Here is a 22,816-nt window from a genome sequence, read left to right on the forward strand (position 1 = left end):
CCTGCTGGATTCAATTGAGTACGTCCAATGCAACTTCATTTTTCTTCTCATATTGTGAGCACGTCGCGTGCAGTTGAGAGAATTTGAACAATTGGCCCAATTTACTAAAGTGAGCTACGTAATTATCTCACCAAAATTTGTTCCACTTGCGAGTAAAACTATTTTGATATCTATGTTCTATTTTAAGCCAAAGCGTGTTTAAGGAAAAATGTGGCTTTGTCCATCGAACGGCGAAGAAAATCAGTTATTCAATACTTGATTGTTAAATTTTGCATAAGGAAGCTGTCAAAGCCAGATGCGAATTGAGGGTAAAATATAAACTAGCCTATATATCGAGGTTTATTGAGTTTCTCTATTGTTATGGAATTTTAGCTTTGATAATTGAGAATTTTAAGATGATAGATGATGAGCAATATTTGATAAGAACTTGAGATATATTGACCCGCTCGCCAGTTTTCCTTGAATTAATGGTAGCCGAAAGGTGGAAAGCTACAATATCGGTGTAGTCTCTACATTTTAGTTTCACTGTCTCCAATGTTATGTGCGTCTCCTTTGACCAGTAGTTTTTGTATATTGGTGCTCATGTGGTATGGCTTTTCCACGCTTCCGTTGTTGTGCTCTAAGTCTTCTAGCACACAGATGAATAGAGTGTCGATGGCCATGTCATAGACGTCGAAGAAAAGCTTGCAGATGACCCAGGTGCCCAGCACCACCACTATGATTGGTGCAAAGAAATAGGTGAGCTCTGGTGCCTCGTAGTAGTCCTTGAGCCACTCTTTTGTAATAGCAAAGTAGCTCAGGAAGCCTAAACAATTAAAACATCTGATAAATATTGGACATGGATTCGAGGAGCTTACTGTGCAAAAGCAACCTTTCTCATAGCTCCATTCGAAACTCTAATTGTTGTACAGTGTTTCAAATTTTATTGTTGTGGACTTTATTTTTTTACTTTCTTTATATTGATTTTTCAGGTCGTTTGCTCGATTCAATTCATATGTGACACATAACTGAGAGGGCAAACATTGCTGACCGACCTATAGGCAGGCCTTCTCTTCCAATCCTACGAAATCTTATGCAACTGAATTCCAAATTTGTTAGTTTTTCAAAAGAATTATAGCTTAATCCTGTTGGTGTGTAAATGCGTGTGGCTACCCATTCCTATGACAATGCCCAGCTGGCATATGAAAAGGAGTGCCTCTGTGATGGTGTTGAGTACCACCACTCTCACACAATTGGTCACTAGGATGCGAAGAGCCTCAGCTGCTGAGGAGCAGTAGTTCTTGCCATAGCACGCTATCACTATGTACGCATTCTTGTTTATCACCTTTACTGCCTTCTCCAGACAGTACATGAAACACCTGGAACCCAATAAAACAATGTTGCAATTCTCAAAATTTATTGGACCAAAGTAGGACTCATGGTAAAAATTTCAACCTAGTGCAAATTGCTTTGTTTTTAAACTTCATCAAAAATTTGATTCCGAATTTGCGTTTATTGAGCAGCAGTGAAGTATTGCTGATTTGTACTAACTTCATACACTTAAGCATGAACTTTGCGACGTCACTTTTGTCCATTGACTTGAGTTTCTCATCAATGTACTCCAAGAACATCCTCAGCAGAGTCAGAGTGGCGATGAGGAAGGAGCCAAAGGCTACGGACCCAGTGTGGTACCTGAACACGGATGCCATTGTCAATGCTACCTGTTTTGGTCTTCAAAAGTGCACCTTATAAAAGGATCTGCTTATATTGGTTTTAATAGTGAGAATTTTTTACCTGAATAGTCTGTATACTGAGCGTGTGGTGGGTAAAAGACGAGTATCTCCTTGGGCCCAGTACCAGTCAGCGTATACCCCAGCCTGTATGACTTGGATTGCGCCGAGCACAAAGAAAATGAGCCACAGACCACCCAATATATTGTATAGCTGCATCACTTTGATGTACTCTTGGTTGATGTACTTCATTAGGAAGCAGTTGCTGCCTAAACAAAGATCAAATGGCATTTCAGAGAAAATGAAAATTATTATTTTTGTTATTCCTTTCTAAGGTTATAAATATTGGATAATTTGTGATTCACAGCATGCTGATATATAGCTCAAAAGAACTAGAATGTCCTTTAAGTAGTTCCCCAGAAATTGCGAAAATAATGGCAAAATTTAATGATAAAACTTCACAAAAACTGCCATTAACTAAAATTACAATATAATTCAACTCGTGCGCTCATCTATGCTCGTCTGTGAACTGTGCGTCAGTAGATAGCCCTTGGAGGATACTGTAAAACAGTAAACGATGCTCTCATTTGTCAACATTTTTTTCAATAAAAAGGAGACTAGCCACACTAAAATCAACACGTCTGGATAATAGTTATGCGCCAATGATTAATTGTACATTGTAGTGCGACCGCGGCCGTTTTTGTAACACGCGGCCGTTTTTGTAACACGCGTTTTTTATGACAATACCTGAGGCCACTGCTCCTGCGTCCGTGACGTTGACATAGCAGTTGACAAAAGTGTTTTTTACACAGTCAGTCCTGGTATCATTATCTGCACAGTCATCGGTGGTAGTCTGGTTCTGCACCTGGACTCCGTATGCGGCTATGTAGACTGAAGTGGCCACTGCGTATGACAGTACTCCCAGGATTAGGATCCAGGTCACTCCTGGTAGAATCACTGTGCTCAAGTTATCCAACACACATTTGCTCCCTTCGATGATCAGCTGGATGGCTGAAATGCCCAATTAGTTTTCTCAGTGATTACTATACACTTTTAAATTTATTGCTTACATTTTGCTTTGAAGTTTTCCTTTTAAAAAAACTGAGCTGTTGACACTTTTAAATTTATTGCTTACATTTTGCTTTGAAGTTTTCCTTTTAAAAAAACTGAGCTGTTGACATGCGAAGAAAGCTCCCGCTGAAGTTAGTAATCTATCAAAACTATTCATATGGTCTTTGTTAGTTCCTTATTCCTCAAATCAGCTAGACAGTTAGTTTTGTTTATTTTGCTTAGTTTTCAACATTAAAAACTATATTTCAATATTTCTATTGAAAATTTTGTGTGACTTGTTTTTGAAAAGTCCTTGTACGTTCCTTGTAGTCATGGGAAATTTTAAATTAATATTGAAATTAATCATAATTTAGATTGTTGAGAAATAGTAAATTCGAGAATTACATCAGCAGGAAACCGAAGTACTACACAATGCCTTTTTGGTTGAATACCCAATAAGTTGAAGATACTTAAGTGGATCAACCGGACTCTGGTAAAGGACGAAAAAGTGAGAAAAAGACTCCCTGACCTAGTCTGACTCTGTTGAATAGGAATAGAACAGTGAAGAGGAGAATGGCAAAGAGGACTGTTGCAATGATTGCCAAGATCAGATAAGTCGTGTACAGATCCGTGTAGTAGGCAAAATTTGTTGTCAGCTTGAACTGCTCTGAAAAACAGTGATCAATTGAGCCATTGCGGGTAGTTGTGCTTTTGTAAATAACTCATCCTCCAAGTTTATACAAAAATAGAGAAGTTCGGCTGATGTTAATTCCTGCGAAATTTATGAAGTATGTATTTTATCTGACTTTTTGCAATTTTCGATGAGTTGCCATGTTCTAGAACTATAAATTTCTAAAAATGGCGAACTTTGAGTGTGACTGTACCTGGCTGTGCTCCACTTGCCTCGGCCTCGTCTTTTCGTGTTCTGAAATAATTCAAACCTTTTCAACTGTTACAAGTGAAAATCACTGTTTTGATGAAGCACGTCGTTCATTTTTGCTCTCTGCGTCAGAAGGATTAAATTAATCAATGAAAGCTCATGTCTTATTATAGGTTAAGCTCGGTTGACGACATATTATGGTGACAAGAGTGGAATTCGGCAAAACAGAGATTCGTCACAGGCCGATTTAGCTTTACAAGCTGGACTTTTTACATCAGCTTAAGGTATTTTGTGAGGAATGGAGATTGAAGTACTTACTTGTACTCATACCAGAAGAAAGCAGAGAGAAGTCCCGAAGCAGCAAGAACTGACAGCAACAGAGTCCACACAAATATGTTAACAAAGAACTGAAGGAGGAACAAGCACAGGAGAGTTGCCACTAATGCAATTCCGAGGAACACAGCGATGATCCAGCCATAGTTGTATATATCCTGTGCATTTGTAAATCCCTCAATTGGATTATTTATAATTTAAATACGTGCTTCCATTGAAAGTGTTTGATCATTACTTGCGTATTTTTCAATGCCCATTATCAATAAGATGAGGTCGCATGCCTGTGAGAACCAGCGATGACGTTTTGAAGAATCATATATACCGTATCACGAATCATGAAGGCCAAGGATGTTAATTTTTCTGCGTGATATTTGCATAATAGTACTAAAGGGAACAACACATGATTTAGTACATGTTGCCGACAAAAGTTGATGATGCCATCCCGGTCTTAGCGTGGTATTTTGAACCAAGTCGAAATTGAGTTAATAAAATGAGAGCGAGAGGCAGAAATTACTTGGAAGAAAGAAGAGGCTTTCTCTGTGGCGCCCATTAGAGAGCTGAGCACTTCTGCTCCATCCGTGAGGGAATCCAGGGTAATGCTGTCATTCTGATCACTCTTCACACTGTTCCCGTCAATCACAAGGTCCCCATTTGCATCTATTACAACAATCAACAGATCTTGTTTAAGAGAACTATCTCTCACTTTGTCATAAGCCATTACAGCCCATTGTTACAACAAATGAACAAGACAACAATGGAATTTGAGGTAAAACTCAAAAAGCAAAGCACTGTACCCAAAAACACAGCAATAAGAATGAGCTCCAAGTTTACGAAGAGTAGCGTTTTCGCCCAAATGAACTTTGCAATAATTCCACTGGCATTTGTTGAATTCATGGTGCGGACATTCAAACGAGAAAAGCTGTGATTGGACAAGATTTAATGTTGTAACCTGAGAACTTGTCCGCTAAAGTACATTTCCGTTTTTCAATTAATTTCGATGACTTTACAGACTCTAATACAGAAAGACCGATTCATTTTTTGAAAAACTCGTTTGTTCTTGCGTAGGTATAAGCCGTGCATAGAAACGGTATCAAACGGTCACAAAGATAATGGTAGACTTTTTTGAAATGTACCATAATCCTTGATTGCGCCTAAGTGTGCCAAAGAGTTACAGTTTAGACTGTTAATAAACCAACGATTTGTTCAAGTCTGAAACGTAGCTCTTCGCACACTTTGGCAGTTTTTGGCTGACTCAAGGATAATGGTATACTTCAACAAAGAAATAAAAAAAAATGGTGACCTGTTTTCTTTGTGACCTGTTTGAGAACCGTTTCCATGCGCGGCATATTTTTAAATGCGTACACAAGAGCAAAGCTGCTTTTCAAAAAAATAAGTTTCAAAAATGGGTCTTTCTGTATTAAGAGTCCTTTGATTAGTTTTCTGGCTGTTATTCAAGTGTTTGTCACTGTGATACAAAGAGTCAAACTTCATTCGACCTGTACCAAATTGTTTCGACTGAGTGAATCCATGATCTGTGGCTTGTACCTGTCGCTAGTTTTTTCGTTGATTGCACACAATTTTTTATCACGTTATGTGCAAAATTGCGCAGCTGTGACGTCATTTATGCGACCAGAAAATCTGCTTTAATTTTAATCAACCACTTATGTCGAAATAAAATGCGTAATTTGACCAAATTACTTCAAGCTGTCGTTAAATGAAACGGGGATACGTTTAACTGTATCAAACGGCCTTGGTTCTCTACTTGCGTTACGTGTCCTAGTGTTCTATTTATAACGGAGGATTAAGTATAGAAAGCGAATGGAGTATACAAACCATTTAATTCTTTCCGTCTCAGTATTTTATTTTCAAAGGAACAACTGCATTGAAAAATTACATCATTTGGTTTGTGGTGCAACTAAGTATGCTTAACTGTGTAATTGTGTTACCATTCCCTTAATTTTTATTAATATTATAACTTCTGCAGCCTTTTGCATTTCTCAGCAGTTAGTCCCTATTTCAAATAGTGGTGCGCATTTCTTATATTTTTACACAGCCAATTGAGGACATCGTGATTGTTGTAACACTCACATAGAGTTTTTAACTGATTTAAGGAAAGTAAGAGTAAGAAACGATTTGCATCTTTCATTTAGCTACCTCAATTTAATCCATTTTTTGTCGAAGAGGTCCGTTTTTGGGTTTGTTCTTCTTTTTCATAAGTTTCTTTTTGCATCGCTAACGTTTGTTCTCTGGAAAGTTTTTAAAATCTTACTCGGTTTGCTGATGAATTGCACTACCAATACTTTTTGTTAGTTTTTGCACTGCCAGTTTGTAGTCAGAGACTGGAAGTTATGATTTTGCCGCAAACTATTAATTAAAACCTCAAATCGACAAGAAACAGCCAATTTTGTTATTCGCAACAAGACACACGTCCGCATTTAAATTTAAATCACTTCCAATAAATTGCGAGGACTTAAATGTCGCTAATGTGTGAACACTGGTCTTGAAAATTTTGCACGAATATCATTGTAACTAGTTTTACTCTTATCTCAATGCTGAGCATCATCCACTTCAGCTGTAAAACAGCTAAAATCTCTCTGATATGTAAGTACAGCAAATAGTTGATACAAGTGATTGATGCTATACGAAAATTTGATATAGCATTGAGTTCAGTTGATGTCGCTGTTAAATTTTTTTGACTTTTTTTTCAATGAAAACACCCGAAGATAATTACTTGGATCGGAATATTTAATTGTGTAATGTATTTTCTGCACTGCGGTTCATTTACTATTCATTTACATCGCACATTCATTTACGTTGTTAATTGTTCCGACCCCACTTGTGGGGGAAGGAACTATATACTCAAATGGGTTTTTTTTTTTTGTTCAGTGAATTTTGGCCGATCGATATATTCGTCGTAGAGAAATGTGAGTGGTATCATTAAAAAGCTGGTCCAGCGTAGAATTCAAAAGTAAAAAGATTTTTTTGAATTTCGTTTTTTTCGAGGAGTTATCGAGGATTGAAGTTTTGTGTGAACAATGGGATCTTTAGCATGATTGTTCACTTTTAGTACAATTTTCTTCAAACTAAGATCTTTTTTACGAAAACATTAATTCAAATTTCTATAAAAAGAATAAATTTTGAGTTCGTAAAAGTTGAATGCAAGGCGATAGAAAGACTAGTTCTGGTCTCATAGGGAAGTTCACTATCAAAAAAAAATCGAACTCTAATTGAGAGCCCTTTTTTTAATAAAACTTTTCTCTTTTTTGCTTTTTTAAGTCACCTAGAGACAAGTCACATTTTATATCGACGTTCTATTAATGACAAAACTCCTTTATAGTCGAATGAAGCGCAATGAACAAAAAACGTCGTTTTCAAGGAATTGCTCATGTTTTTTTTTGGCTTCGATTCTGAGTTTTCGTAATTTTGAATGAAATTTTGAATTTCTTTTTGAAGTTTTACTATTTTTTTTGGAGTCCTATGGTAGGGATTCATTGACTAACAGTGCAATATGTTCCATAATGAGCATTAAGTGAACATGTCTATTTCATTGAGGGGGCGGCTAATGGCTGTTAAGACTTAAAAAATAATTTTTCGAATTTTTTTTTGAATATTAAAGAATCATAATCTTATTATAGTGAATTGTAAGTCAGTCCAGGGGTGAGAGCACCCTCTTCCTTCCTACTGCAACCAAAATTAAACTGGTTAACGGTTTTATCTTCTATCTATTGGTTATATGACTTCAATGACAAAAAATTTCAATTTTTTAAATTTTTTTTTGGATTTTTACGTATTATTGGTTACTTTTGAAATCTTATCACATTATCCAAATATTGACAGTTCCCATTAGCTTAAAAACGATGTTCTGTGGATGACCAATAAAAATTTTAAACAAAAATTTATGGTTTAAATGGCTTCGACACGTTCTTCTTGCACTTTTCTACTGATTTTTTGGTTTTCTCCTGTTTTTTTTTGTTGTTTTAATAGTCATTATACTTACTGTGATCTCATAATGAATACCTATGCATGACAAACATAAATGTACTGCCACCGGGGCATCTTTGAGCGTTTTTATTGACTTCCGTTGAAAGCTATTGAATTTAATGTCTGTTAAAATAAAAATCATTTTTCGAAAATTTTATTTGAACAATAACAATTCCTAAATTTTTCTTGAACTGTTAGTGAGTTTCAGTATTGTCTGGACCCACTTGCTTTTTACTGCGACTAAAAATATTCTGTTTAGCTGTTTTATCTTCTAGCTATTGGTTATATGACTTTAATGACAAAGATTTCAATTTTTTTAAATTTTTTTTTTGGATTTTTTGAATTATTGGTCACTTTTGAACTCTTTATCACATTATCCAAAGATTATTGTAATCCAATTGGCTTAGAGAGGACGTTCAGTGGATCACAGAGAAAGTTTTCAGAGAATAGCTAATGGTTTAATTGTCTTCGACACTTTCTTCTCGCATTTTTCTACTGAATTTTAGTTTTTGCTGTTTTTGTTATTGTTTTCTGTCATAAGACTTATTGTGATGTCTTTTTAACTATCTATGCATGACAGACATCATTTTCCTCCCTATGGGTTATATCTGAGCATCGTCATTGAGCTCCGATGAAAGATTGAGTTTACTGGCTGTTAAGGGTTTAAAAATAATTTTTCGAAACTTTTTTGAAATTCAACCATTCCTAATTTTTTTTCGTGAATACTCTTGGTCATTGTTGGTTCTAACAGAATCCATTTCCGTTCTACTATAGCCAAAATTAATCTGGTTAGCGGTTTTATCTTCTACCTATTAGTTTTAAAACATCAATGCCACGAGAATTCATATTTTTTTTGGGTACTTTATTTTGTTTTTCGATCCTTTTGAAATCTTATCACATCATCTTACTGCTGAGAGTCCCTATTGGTTTAGGGAAGAAGTTCAACGGATCATAAATAAAGTTTTCAGGGAAGAGCTTATGATTTGAGTTGCTTCGACATTTTCTTCAGGCACTTTTCTACTGAATTTGTGGTTTTTGCCTCTCTCTGTTGTTGTTTTCATAGTCATTAACTTGTTGTAAGGTCTTATTGATGAAATACGATTGGCAAAAAAACTTATTGTCCCCTCGAGGCATCATTTATTGTATATACTGGCTTCCGTTGAAGGCTAATGAATTTAATGGCGTTGATAATACGTGTTTTCCCGCAATTTTCGTGCGTCTAATGTATTTGTTTATATTTGTTGATTTTTTGAAATTATATTGATAAAAAAGGTTTTCCCATTGCTCCTGAAAAATTAATTTAAAATTGAAGAGTGTTTAGTGAAAAGTTCATTTTTTTAATGCCTTCGACCCTTTTGTCGCTCAATTTTTTTTCCTGAATTCGCTGTTTTTGTTCTTTAGGTAGCCGTAAATTGCTCACAGATCTCATAGGCTTGTAATTGAGGACTGAATGAATGATGTTGCTCGAAACATTCAGTATATAGCGAATAGGTTCCTTTCGTCAAATTTAACTTCTATTCATCAATCAGATGTCCCATCGAATTTCGTGTATTTCAAGAAATAACATATATATTGATATTATGTGCCACTGTTGTTTCGTTTTTCTGAACGTTTATTGAATGGCCATTTTTTGCGTTTCTTTTTCTCTTCCTTCAGAACAATCGCGTAATAACAGATCCCAATGGTTTTTAAATGTGGCCCAAGTAAACTTATTTAATCTTTCAGTATAAATCCTTCAACTGAAATAGCAGAAATAACAACTGAATTAAAAATACATATTCAGATGATAGCTATTGATTTTAATGGTAGCAAAGGTTTGTGTTTTCGCAAATCGTTTGTAATTTTTTGAGTTTCTCTTTAGTTTGTTTCTATGGCATAGTCTGACCACAGACGGGTGCTTTTGGTTTTGTAATGACTTTTTAGTAATTTATCAAGGATTTTTTTATTAAAAACCAATGTTTTTTAAGATTTTTGAATTTTCTTGGTGCAAAAAATGTTGATTAATTTTTAAGTTTCGCCTCACTGTTCGTTCTTTTTGTCGGCTTGTTACCTAGTCTCGTTAAGAAAACTTTTCATCTGCTGTATAGTTAGTAAAAGGTAAACTTGTGTAGTTAAGGTTTTATCTGACTGCATTTTGACGTTGTTACCAGGTGCTTTTAAATTTAGATATTCATTTTTTGCCGCCAAAATTTTGTTGGTGCTATTTTTTTTCTAGTCTCTTCAATGTCAGGTCACGTTGGTGCTGTAATGAAGCATGGCATTAGTAATTCAATTAGTAGATAGAATGTGTAACGATTGTTTTAAACTCAAACATCTATTTTTGTTATCTCTTGATTTGGTTGACATTTTAGTCAAAAATGTAGATGAGCTCGGGTCGGAACATCATGTGCGAACGCACATTAACGAGCCGCCTTGTTCGACCTCATGCGACAATGGACGGTGCTGTACGTTTGCTCGGCTTTTCTTTTGTTCTGTAATTTAGAATTATCAAAGTATACATACATGGCTGGTATATATGGGTGGTTTAATTTGAAAATATTTGCAGAGTAGATTAATCCTGTAAGACGGTTTTTGAAATTTCAAAAAGGCTGGCAGATTTGAAAAAAGAGGGTAGATTTTCTTGACGGCAGCTCCGCTTAAGTGGAAATTCCTTATTGTTCCTGCAGACTGCATCTTTTAAACCAGTTTATTTTCTACTTACTGCTGAATTTTTGGTTAATGGTTCCCAATGCACATTGCTTTGGCCTTAAGATAAAAATAGATAGGAAACTTGCAACTGTTTATAAGGGCTGTCGTGTTTTGCTAAGATTTTATGAGAGATTTTGCTAAAATTTTTTAAATCGTTTAAATCGGTGGTCAGTAAAAGAGTTGATCGTAAAAATGAAAAAAAATATGAAACCGAAAATTACAGATTTTGAATAACACTTTAAAAATTCGTTCACACAAAATTATTTGAATTGATCTTAAGAGCATTACTGCAAACAAATATTTGTGAGAAAATAGTTTCTTCTATCAAGTGACTTCACTTATAAGTTAAGATTCAGTCAAAAAATGTAAAAAAAAGCAAGTCTTCCGATGGTTGTTGGTGGTTTCTACATAGAAGTCAGACACTTGATGATTTTTTTTCTCTCACACGAAGTTTAGCAATTACATTAGTGCTGCGACCTCTTAACGACTTAAAGATGAGTATTGGTAATCTACCGGTATTTTACGCTGATGTAAATTTGTTCATGACTTAAACTTTGACGTTTGTTTTCTTACTTTGACTTCTGTTTCAGAACGTAGACTTTGTTTTCGAACATTGAACTTTAATAGTTGCTTATTGACTATAACATAGTAATTAGGAACTAGCAGTGATAATCAAGGGTTAAAGGTCAGTTTGAGAAATTTTATTTTCATAACAGTCCCTGCTTCCTATCCAAATTACTACAGACAAACCTCATCCACCTACCTACTCCCGCCACATACCTACCCCTCTCCAATCTACTCCCCTCCTCCTCGTCAAAATAGACCAAATCTACCCTCTCTCCGCCTACATGCTCCCCATTTACCTTACCTACACCCTTTTACTAAAAATTTTATTTTGCATTTTTTAAAAACAGTATAGCTTTGTATTTAATTTTTTAATTTTTGCCTTGTTATTCCCAGTTTAGGTACAACATCGGCTCCTTGTCTTCGTTATTTCTGATTTAAAGATTATATTTCACGGCTTTTGAAGTTGTTTCCCGTATTCTACCGGCTTTTTTAGGTGCGAATTTTCATTTGGCGGTTTTTTTGTCTGCCGGTTTTGATTTTTTTGCCGTTTGACCTTTTTGGAAGAAACAGGTAAAGCCTTGAGGGCATTGCGTTCTCCTACCCCTTCCTCTTAATCGTTTCAACCGCTCCCCTTAAAGCCACCCGTGCTCACCCCTTCCCTCAAATGAGCTCAAGTTGGCCTCCCTGAGCCACGCAGCTAGCTATTGTCGACGCCAACTGCTCGCCAGTTATTTTAGAGCAATTCTCCCGACCTTAGTTGGTTATTCTATTTTTAATAAGTTTCAGTAGTGAAAAGTAGCGACTAGGTCTGTGAAGGCTCTAATAGCCGTCATGTTGATTTTTAGAGACATTGAGGAGTTATGCAATGTTATTCGTTATTTGTTGACTATATTATACGGATTTTGTAATCTAGTGAACTTGAAGCTCTGGAAGGTATCTTTCCGGCAGCTTTTGCGTACATGTGATCAATTTTTTGTCATTTGGATCTTATTTTCTTTACGGATTTTTTGTGGTACTTTGTGAGCGGTAAAGAGTCAATTTCGTTTTTTTTTCGGGTTCCATTGAAATAATTTGTTTTGAAAAAAAATTGAGTGAATTGGTGTGGCAACTTTTATGGCTTTCGACGTCTAGCTAGTAGTGTTGAAGGCGTGCGTCCTTTCTATTGTGAGAATATTAATATACCTCTGATGCCAGTCTGTCTATGGGCCGTGTGGTTTATTTTTGCTTCAAATGAAAATCCAATCTGATTCAATGAAGTTGTGCGTTCGGTTTGTTTTTAATAATAATTTTCTTGGTAAATGGCGTGGACAACCCACAAATATCTTAGAAAAGTGCGCTATAGACCTGTTTTATGCCGCGGAAATTTTCCAAAATGACAGACGAGGTGAATGGTCAGTTAACCTCAGTTCATTCTGGTTCTGAATTTTTAGCAGCTTGCTTGAAATTTTTAGTATTTTTTGCTCTCTTTTTAGTATTGATTTAAAGTATTGATACTGACTTATGACGAGGTTTTGCGCCTCCTCCGTGAAGTCCTCTAGTATGCTGGGAACACAGTAGCCAAAAAGGGAGAATGAGTCGAGATAGTAAGAAGCACACTTATCCCTGCCCACCAGGGAACTAGGGTTTCCATCCAAGGTGTCCTGGGGACTGTCCACATCATACTGGCATATGTATTTGTTGTAGTCAATGGATGCCTTGTCTCCTGACTCGTAAGTGGCCACGTCTGGCACGTATGTCCAATATGTCGAAGGGCAAGACGCAACGCATATCTAACAGTTAGATTTGATAAAACTTCAAGCCTATGATTCGGAAGTTCAAAATTCCTCGTTGTTTTTACTTTAATTACTTGTAATTTAATTTTAAATTTGTAGTTTTTTCTAACAAATATAGCCTCTTAATCGACTGAATGAGGGTAACGGTCTTTAAAATTCGGAATTGGAATTCAGCTCTAAATTTTGTTTAACTTCAACAAATACATGCCCGAACAAATACATGCCCGAACAAATACATGCCCGTCTGTGGCCTTTGAGGGCGTAGCATCAATTTACCTTGACAGTGGGACACAATTGGACCCTGCCAGTGTCGGTCAGAGAGGGGAAAGAGGCACATTTGGATATGTCAAACATGAAGAGATTCGGCTTATCAGCCATGTCTGGACCTCCCCAATCCCCGTTGTCCACTCCACACAGGTTGCCTTCACTGTCCTGATAAACAGATTGCAAATTGGACATGATTTGTTGGCGGGAATACGATTGCGTTTGGAGCCGGTTTTGGCAGCAATTCGTTGAAAAACATTTCAAGTTTTCGTTGTACTCTCGTCTATTGCCTATATCGGCAAATAGAACGCAAAGACAAATCTTGTAATCGAATATTTAAATTAGAAATGATGGTTTACAACAGTGGCAATTAAGACAAAATTCAGCCCCTATTTATTACCCCAAATTACCGTACTTTTACATTCATGGTGATCACATTTAATTTATAACTTCCATGACTTCTCATGACATCCGATCTATACTAACTATTTACTCTGATAACTTACTTCTTCGAACGGTCAAGGGTCAATAGATCACACATAACAATATGAAAAGTTAGGGATAAAGTTGGTATAAACAGCGCGTGTTAGCGTCTTGTTCAATTCACTCATTTCATAATAACCATGATGCAAATCAGCTCGTGGATGAGGTACGTATATCTTTTCTCACTTTAAACAATTAACATTATACTTTCAATACTCCTATTATGTTAAGTGTTTGTTCCGAGAAGGACATCACGAAAAAGTGGTACTTTGGCCCTCCCCAATGCTTTTGTAATTGTCTGCCGGCATGCGGCCGGTAGGCAAGTAGTTTAGCTCTTATAGTCGACTTTCAACTAAATTCCGAACGAAGTGCAGTTTTAATGCAAAGTGCTTTGTCTTTCCGTGATTCATCGAATTCTTACTAAGAGCCATACAAGCCTGATTGTCTACAAAGACGTTTACGGGCTGCTTGATTTGTAAACCATATGCACGTAAAACGTTTGATAAGTGTACGGCTTCTTCGCTTGCCTCGACTACAGCGTTAAGCTCAGCTTCAGCTGTTGAAATAGATACACACTTTTGTAACTTACTAGCCCAACTGATTGCACCTTAACTTTTGCTAAGTTGAAAACAATAACCTTTTGCACTTTTTCTATTGTCTATTTTGTCTGCCCAATCTGAGTCTGAAAATCCCGTCAACTCCAGTTTCTCACTTTCAACTCATCCTCTCTGACTTCCTCTCTTTTAGGTAACGTGAACACCCTTTTGTGGCATTCAAATGTCGCCTTCCAGGATTTTCAACAAAAGAACTCAATAAATTTGCTGCGTGCGCAATATCTGGTCTAGTTGTTCATGCCAAGTAGTTCAAACAACCCACTATAGCCCTATAATCACACGATTGCTTTTCTCTGTGCTCGTTGCTGTATTTCTGGTGAATCTAATTTTCCAGTGTCTTTGATTCGCTTATTGTGAACTTATCTACCAATTTTTCTACATAAGCTTCTTGACTCCGCAATATTTCGTTTTCTGTTCGCTGTTTTTATATTTAAGAACCACTTAAGATCTCCGTATTTGCTTATTTGGAATTGCTCACTAACTTTATTTATAAAGTTCTCACAAAATTCTTCCAGCAAACTTAATATCACCCTATCTACCCAAGGAAACACTATACTATTCCCTCTGCCATTTTTACCTTTCTTTATGAAGAGAAACTCATCTCATCTTGAATAGTCTAATTGGCTGAGAAGAATTTTGATTGTTAAGTACCAATTTCTACCGGACTGTTTTAATCCATATAATATTTCCTCAACTTACAAAATTAATGGATTTCCTTGCTTGTCAAATTTTCCCAACGCTTCGGGCTGATGCATGAAGACTGCTTCTTCGATGTCAGCATTTAGGTATGCTGTTTTGATATCCATTTGTTTCAACTCGGTGTTTTTAAATTCTGCGTAGCTTATCAGTACTCGAATTGTTGATTGGCGTGTTGCTGGTGAATATGTTTCGTTGTAATCCCGACAGGGAACTTGGCTAAACCCGTTTAGCTACGATTCTTTCCTTATACTTTGTTATCCCCTCGCTGAGACCAAACTTAAGAGAAAAGTGCCAGCGTCTACCAACGGGTTTATTTGCTTTGTTCTCTACCAATTCAGAAACTTTATTTTCCACTAATGAGTTGTTTTGTACTTTCATTGCTTCGTACCTTTTTTTATCCCTAATTGCGTCCTCAACGGACTTAGGTAGTAATCCTTTGTTCACAGTTTCACCAAGATAGGCTACCGGGTTTAAATCTCTATCATCATCTTACGGATGCTTCTTGACTATCTCCTCTCTCATTTCCTAAACTTCAATAAACATTTCGTTTTCGTTGAAAGTTACATTTCGTGATTTTCTAAACTTAAAGATCCTTTTTTCATTTGAAATACCTACGAGATAAGTCTTACTATTGTCTGAAGACAACAAAAATTTTCTTTTTTGAGAAGTTCTATCAATCTTGTCTCTCAAAAGTTTTTTCAACATGAACAAAAGCTGGACAACCACAACTTGGATAGATTCTAAGTTAGGTTTCTCCTTTTACATTGCCTCAAAAGGTGTCTTCTGAATACCAGAATGGAAACAAAAGTTTTAATCTCACTTGCCATATTGAGTGCATACGGCCAATATTCTTTTCCTAAACGTGTCTGCTCTAAAAGACATCTAGCCATTGGGGTGATTGTCCCCCAATTCTTCTCAACCTTCCCATTTTCTTTTGGTGTATACGGTGCCGATAATTCCAGTCTAACAGTTTTTTGTCAACATAATTGTTTTATGTCATTTGGGACATTTTCTCCTGCCCCATCACAAACTAAGGTTCGTGGTTGTACTATATCCGCAAAGAATTGTTCAATGGCCTTATCCATTAACCTCAAAAAATAAAGTTTTGATACCTGCTAGAACTATCCACGAATCCTATTGCTCACCTGTGGCCATCAACTGCTCCCGGTTGGATGGGTCCCAAGATGTTGGTCTGGACAATTTCTAAGACTTCACTTGCTCTTGTTCCTGAGTCTTTTGGTACTGGCAGCTTCTTTGATTTGTTTAACTGACGTTTCACAGTTTGTCAAATCTTACTCGCTTAGTTTTAGTCCTACTGCGTGATCTTTTAGTTTGTAAATGTCCTCAACGTTATTATGGCCCAAGTGCTTATGCCACAAACTGAGGGGATCCTCGTTTGCTAAAGTGCACTGCTCTGATGTTTCTTTGTAATTTTAATGTTGTTCCAGATAAACAAACTATCTCTTTCTTCAAAAGGGAAAATTGTTCCGTTCTTAGCTCGTATTTCTAAAGTCCTACCAAAGAAAACCTTTTTGCCTGTTGCTCTAAGTTTTGACACTATTATCAGATTCCTTGTATTGGTGGGAACAAGCAACACATTACTTAATCTTTTCTTTCTCTCTGAGCCATTGGAATCCAAAACTGTTCCTTTCCCAATAATTAAACTTATACTGCTATTTGCAATAGTGATGGTACCAGAATACTCCTTGTCTATATCAATGAATATACTTTCATTTTTAATCATATGACTGGTGGCACTTGAGTCCAAACTAGCTCGTTAGCAAGATTGCTTACCGAAGTTTGAAAGAACGAAAAGAACTCTTCTTCAAAATTCTGTTGAATTAAATTTTGCTAACTTTGAGTGATCATCTTACAAACTTTTTCCCAGATTTTTGTTGCTTTCTACAAAATTTGGCTATATGTCCGTGCTCACCTTACTTGAAACATTTCATTCGGGAAGCTTTGGTTTCTGTTCATGAAATGTTTTCTAAAGCCTTCAGTCTTTTGCGATATGTCCCGTTTTCTAGCAGTTGAAACATTTCCTTTTGTTGAAGAATCAGCTCTGTTTTTGTTTTTTCATTTTCATTGTCGAAGTTTATCAGGTCTCGTTGAATCTCATCTAGAGCTTCCTCGTCTTTGCTGTACTTCACGAGTGTTGCGAAATCCTCATATTCATTCGGAAGCGCTTTTAGAATTATTGAGACACAGTTTTTCACTGATCCCTTCTTTCACTAGTGTTAAGTTGTATTGCATATCGTCTGCACTGGTAAGTTAATCTACTGTAATGTCCCTTGAAGCTTTTTTAAGGCTCATTAATTAGGCTATCAATTTGTGTAGTTGAGGTCTCTCGGAACTTTTGAAGCGTTTACACAGTACATCCCAAGCGCTAATGCCATCACCCTTATGTGTTCTAAGAAAAAGAACTGATATTTTGTCTCAACCTTGAACTAACTTGTACCTAAAACAAAGTCTTCTCTGCTAATTCTCCCCGCCCTTTTTCTATGGCTTGCCTTCGTTGCTCCTCCGAAGAATTATTTCTAACAGCTTGCAAATAATCTAGATAGGCGGCTTCTCCACTAGGAACTTTGCCAAGTTTTGAAGAGTGCATACGAGCCTCAAACTGTTCAGCAAAATACTTGAAGTCATCCTCACGCCCGCTGAATACCACTCTATTTGTTTTTGAGCTCATTGTTAGGACTTCTTTATTTTCTTTTTTTCTTCCGACTCAAATTAACTCTTATCACTAATTGTTCCCTACTGAACCAAAGACTTATGCTGCGCCAACAACTCTGTACTTTGTTTTTCTAAGCTAGTACTGCTCTGGGTATTTTTTGTAAAAAGGTTGGGGCTGTGAAAAATCTTGTTCGGACTTAGATCAAAACTCTACAGCATTTCGGAATCTGTTTTCTGTTGGTGATTTTGTTATAGGACCACGAAGCGGTGAGTCATTGTTTTTGTGTCAAAAAAATGCTTTATAGCACCAGGTTAGTACTTGTAATATGGTAGCACTTGTTAGAGAAACAAAAAACGCTAAGGAAAAAGAGTTTGGTCGAGTGAATTAATCTAGAAGTTGGTGCTCTGTTCCGGTTCTGTAGTATCCTTGACACAATCGAAAGCAGCATATTGACATTAAGCCAGGGTTTTTCTGCCGCGATTAAGCACGATGAAAATACCAAAACCCTCAGAGGGTAATGTACTCGAACCCTAATTCTAGTCCTATTTAAGAATGTTTTGGCACCAACTTATATGTCGTTCGAGCAAACTTGTAACTTTCAGAAGCACAGTACAGACAATTGAAAATGACAAAGTAGTTTAAGCTGAGCTGATCTCAGCTATACTGAACAATCATGGTTCCCTGACAGCTCTGTTATACAGTTGAACCTCCGCGCTCTTTACTGATCCCCCACAACAGCTCCACTCACTCTTGATTTCACAAGCAGAATCCACTGCTTAGCTACACAAACTTAGCACTTCACCATTGAAGTCCCCCTACAAGGTACACAAGCTGTAGACTCCACAGATGAAGTCCCCCATCCAGCTACACAAGCTGCTCACTTGGCAAATGAAGTCCCCAACTAGTTACACAAGCTTCTAACTCCACAATTGAAGTCCCCAACCAGCTACTCAAGCTTCCAACTCCACAACTGAAGTCCCCCAACCAGCTACACAAGCTTCTTACTCTTTCTCCTGGTCTCACTTGGCCAATTCTTGACTACAAAGCTTGTCTCCCCTTGTCCTCTCTGTCTTGCTCCCCCAGTGATTTCAGCAACCGTCTTATGTAGCAAAGAGGTGCAGCAACAATGTTTTTTATATACGGGGGGGTTGATTACTTAACTTAGAAAAGCTCTGGGTCAATAATCTATCGGCTAATGGGAACGCAGAGACAAATCTTGTAATCGAATATTTAAATTAAAAATGATGGTTGGCAACAGTGGCAATAAGCATAAAATTCAGCCCCTTCTTATTACCCCAATTTACAGCACTTTTACATGGTGATCACATTTAATTTATAACTTCCATGACTTCTCATGACATCCGATCTATTCTAAATATTTAATCTGATAATTTACTTCTTCGAAAGGTCAAGGGTCACTAGATCACACATAACAATATGTTAGGGACAAAGTTGGTATAAATAGGACGTGCTAGCTCCTTGTTCAATTCACTCATTTCATTGACAACCAAGTTTTAAATCTCCACGTGGATGAGGTACGTATATCTTTTCTCAATTTAAACAATTAACATTATACTTTCAATAGCCTATCGTACCTGCGTCTTTTTTCATTACTAAATTAGTGTCGCTCAAATTGTTAGAGGGATTTGAACCAAAATCTTTAAGTTCGCTTGTATTTTGATTTCTCCTTGAAATGAGTCATTAAGAAATTCTTGCTAACCACGCTCTTTTGCTCAGTCGTCTTTGGCGAATGATTGTCTGTGTGCAGAGAAATGGAGGTGGTATCAAGAGATACAGGCAGAATAATTGGAAAGCTCTAGAAAAATGAATTGATGGCTAATTCGAGAGGAAATTTTTTGCTCCTCATTAACTTTTGCATCTCCTTATTGAAGACCTAAATTGTTCTGCATTTTCTTACAGCCGGATGGTACGCATGGATAGAATTTGTGTGGACATTTTTACACCAGTTTTCAAATAGACTTTTATTGCAATTTGATGCATCAATTTTTGCCTTATCATCGAGATATCAATACGATTAAAAATCAATAAATTTTTAGTAGTTTTTTGTGGAAGTGATAGCACTGCTTTCTGTAGTGTTTTTTCCAGCTTTCAGTCATCTCACTAAAGTCATAAATAAATAAATAAATAAATGTGTTTCTGCGTAATTGCAGCGGAGCAGTATAAGGCTTTCAGTCTGTAGTGTATTAACAGTAGCCTGTTCTCAGCTGTCCTTTTTCAATTATTCCCATCATCTCAGACTGTTCATTTGGTGAGCATGAATGCTCTTTTTTGGTGACTTTGACCACTTTTTTGCGTCTGAGACTTTCACGTGGTACCATTATTGCAGACAACATTGTCAGGCTATGGTCAACCTGAAGCTATGGTTAAGTAAGAGCTCATCCTTACACAGACAAAGTTCAATTATCTTTGTTTCTGATGGAATTGCTAAGAGCAAGAATGAAGTTTATAATTTCACTGAATCGCTCTTTAATTCACTTTTAATCTCTTTTAATCCTTGTTTCCAGTGTGCTCTGATTTGAATGGGTTGTTGTTTTCTAATTTTCAAACTAGTGATGAAGAACTTGGAATCATTCCTTCTAGAAGATTTACAAAATTTTCATTTATGTCTAGAACTGTAGGACGAGATTTTTCTGATCGAATTGTTGTTAAAAGAATTTTATATATAAAAAACTTATACTTGAACTAAAATTATAGAATTATTAAAGTTGATATTTTTCCTTGTTTTTTTAGTGCCCTTCTTTCAAAATAATGGCAGTTGACGAATTCCCGTAGGACGAGAATTTTTATATATTTGATCTAGCCGATTGAATCTTGGTTTCTCAAATCAAGTTTTAAGTCAAATTTAAATGCGCGTTCATGTAGTGTTTTATGCAGTTTTGTCATGTTTTAGCTCAGACCTTCAGTCAGACCATTTTTAGATCTTCGATTTATTGCTTCATTTTTTTTTCAAAATCGAAAGGCAGTTACTTTATATATAGATTATATATCAGCGTATGATGAGCTCCACGTTTCATACAATTACATTGCAAACAACCTGATATCTGATATCCCAATTATTAATAGTAAGCTTTAATTTCAGAGTTGTTATAGTGCATTTGGTAAAACTTTAGTTACAACTAAACGATATGTTTTCCAGACACTTTTGAGACGGTATGAACTTCCCAAATTAACTAGCCAATTTTCCAAACCTAAAACTATGGGGTCAACAACCAAGTAGTTTATTGAAAACTGAACATCTGAAAATGTTTCCCCCCTTAATGGAGCTCTTGTTTGTTTTTAGTGTACCTTTAGTGTACTGTTTAAAGGTCGCCTTCAGCTTCTCAAAGGATATTGGTAAGGCTTTCTTTTATTTGCAATTCAAGGAATTTGAATTGTACTGGTGCGTTGTCTTTTTTATTATGTCTGTTCAAAATAATGACTTTTAAAGTCAAATTGGAGTCTAAATTATTTCTCCAATCGTTTCAATCAATAGGCCATTTAAGTTTTTTAAATATATTTGTTTGTTTATTATTTTATTTTTACGTCCCCACTTGTGAGGGGAACTATAATCTCAAATTAGTTTTTTTTGTTCAGTCAATTTTGGCCGATCGATATATTCATCGTAGAGAAATGTTAGGGGTATCTTTAAAAAGCACGTCCAGTGTTGAATTCGAAATAAAAAGATTTTGTCAAATTTCTTAATTTTCGAGGAGTTATCGAGTTTTAAAATTTTGCGGGAACACGAGATATTTGGCATGATTTTGTTCACTTTTAGCTTAATTTTTGTTAAATTTAAACTTTTTTCAATAGAAATTTTAATTCAAAATCACATTTAACGCTTCAACATGAACTATTTTTTTTTGTTGCTAAGAGACAAAAAAGGCTACTTCTGGTGTCTTAGGGAAGTTTACTATAAAAAAAATCGAATTCTATTTGAGAGCTGTTTTTTTTAGAAAAGTTTTCATATATTATTGTTTTTATTGAGTCACTTAGAGACTCATCACTTTTCATATCAAGATTCTGTTAACGACAATCCTCTTATACAGTAAATGATGCCCTTTGCACAAAAAATTCGTTTCGAATCGCTCATTGTTCTTGGCGTGGACTCTTAAGTTTTGTAATTGTTAATGAAATTTTAAATATTGATACTTTAGTAATTTTTTAAGCTATAGACTCGCTGACTAAAAGTGCAGTTAGATTCCTAGTCAGCGTTTAGTGAACGTTTCCAGTGCTTTGAGTGAACAAACAGCTAATGGCTGTTAAGACTTTAAAAATAATTTTTGGAAAATTTTTTTTGAACATTAACTGATCTTAAACATATTCTTATGAACTGTAAGTCGGTCTCCGTAATGAAAGGACCCCTTACCCTTCTGTTGCAACCAAACATAATTAGGTTAGCAAATTCAACTTCTAACTTTTGATTTTATGACTTCGATGCACGAGTTTTCAACTATGTCTGGATATTTTGATATTTTTGGATATTTTTTTCGATTCCTTTTGAAATTTTATCACATTATTCGAATGCTGATAGTTCCCATTTGCCTATAGGGAACGTTCAATGGTTCATAGATAAAGTTTTCAGAGAAAAGGTTTTGATTTATATGGCTTCGACATTTATTCAGAAAATAGCTCATGAAAAGCTCTGGGACAATAATCTATCGGCTAATGGGAACGCAGAGACAAATCTTGTAATCGAATATTTAAATTAAAAATGATGGTTGGCAACAGTGGCAATAAGCATAAAATTCAGCCCCTTCTTATTACCCCAATTTACAGCACTTTTACATGGTGATCACATTTAATTTATAACTTCCATGACTTCTCATGACATCCGATCTATTCTAAATATTTAATCTGATAATTTACTTCTTCGAAAGGTCAAGGGTCAATAGATCACACATAACAATATGTTAGGGACAAAGTTGGTATAAATAGGACGTGCTAGCTCCTTGTTCAATTCACTCATTTCTTTGACAACCAAGTTTTAAATCTCCACGTGGATGAGGTACGTATATCTTTTCTCACTTTAAACAATTAACATTATACTTTCAATAGCCTATCGTACCTGCGTCTTTTTTCATTACTAAATTAGTGTCGCTCAA

General features: G+C 36.0%; 1 protein-coding gene across 2 annotated transcripts in view; it reads right to left on the reverse strand.

Annotated features, from left to right (window-relative positions):
• Positions 1 to 240: 240 nt before the first annotated feature.
• LOC142334565 (choline transporter-like protein 4) overlaps positions 241 to 22,816 on the reverse strand; it is a 30,577-nt gene continuing 8,001 nt past the window's right edge. The window contains exons 3-14 of one of the 2 annotated variants that reach the window (XM_075382691.1): positions 13,257 to 13,412; positions 12,707 to 12,977; positions 4,922 to 4,936; positions 4,487 to 4,629; positions 3,958 to 4,130; positions 3,644 to 3,684; positions 3,289 to 3,426; positions 2,457 to 2,720; positions 1,774 to 1,978; positions 1,531 to 1,671; positions 1,153 to 1,358; positions 241 to 805 (exon numbers count right to left, since the gene is read on the reverse strand). In XM_075382691.1, coding sequence (XP_075238806.1) covers positions 510 to 805; positions 1,153 to 1,358; positions 1,531 to 1,671; positions 1,774 to 1,978; positions 2,457 to 2,720; positions 3,289 to 3,426; positions 3,644 to 3,684; positions 3,958 to 4,130; positions 4,487 to 4,629; positions 4,922 to 4,936; positions 12,707 to 12,977; positions 13,257 to 13,412 — 2,049 coding nt within the window. In that variant the 3' untranslated portion in view covers positions 241 to 509. The remainder of the gene's footprint in view (positions 806 to 1,152; positions 1,359 to 1,530; positions 1,672 to 1,773; positions 1,979 to 2,456; positions 2,721 to 3,288; positions 3,427 to 3,643; positions 3,685 to 3,957; positions 4,131 to 4,486; positions 4,630 to 4,921; positions 4,937 to 12,706; positions 12,978 to 13,256; positions 13,413 to 22,816) is intronic. The other variant, XM_075382692.1, reaches the window with a different exon arrangement.

Source organism: Convolutriloba macropyga, chromosome 2, assembly GCF_964194025.1.
Source record: "Convolutriloba macropyga chromosome 2, txConMacr16.3, whole genome shotgun sequence".
Classification (NCBI taxonomy): domain Eukaryota; kingdom Metazoa; phylum Xenacoelomorpha; order Acoela; family Convolutidae; genus Convolutriloba; species Convolutriloba macropyga.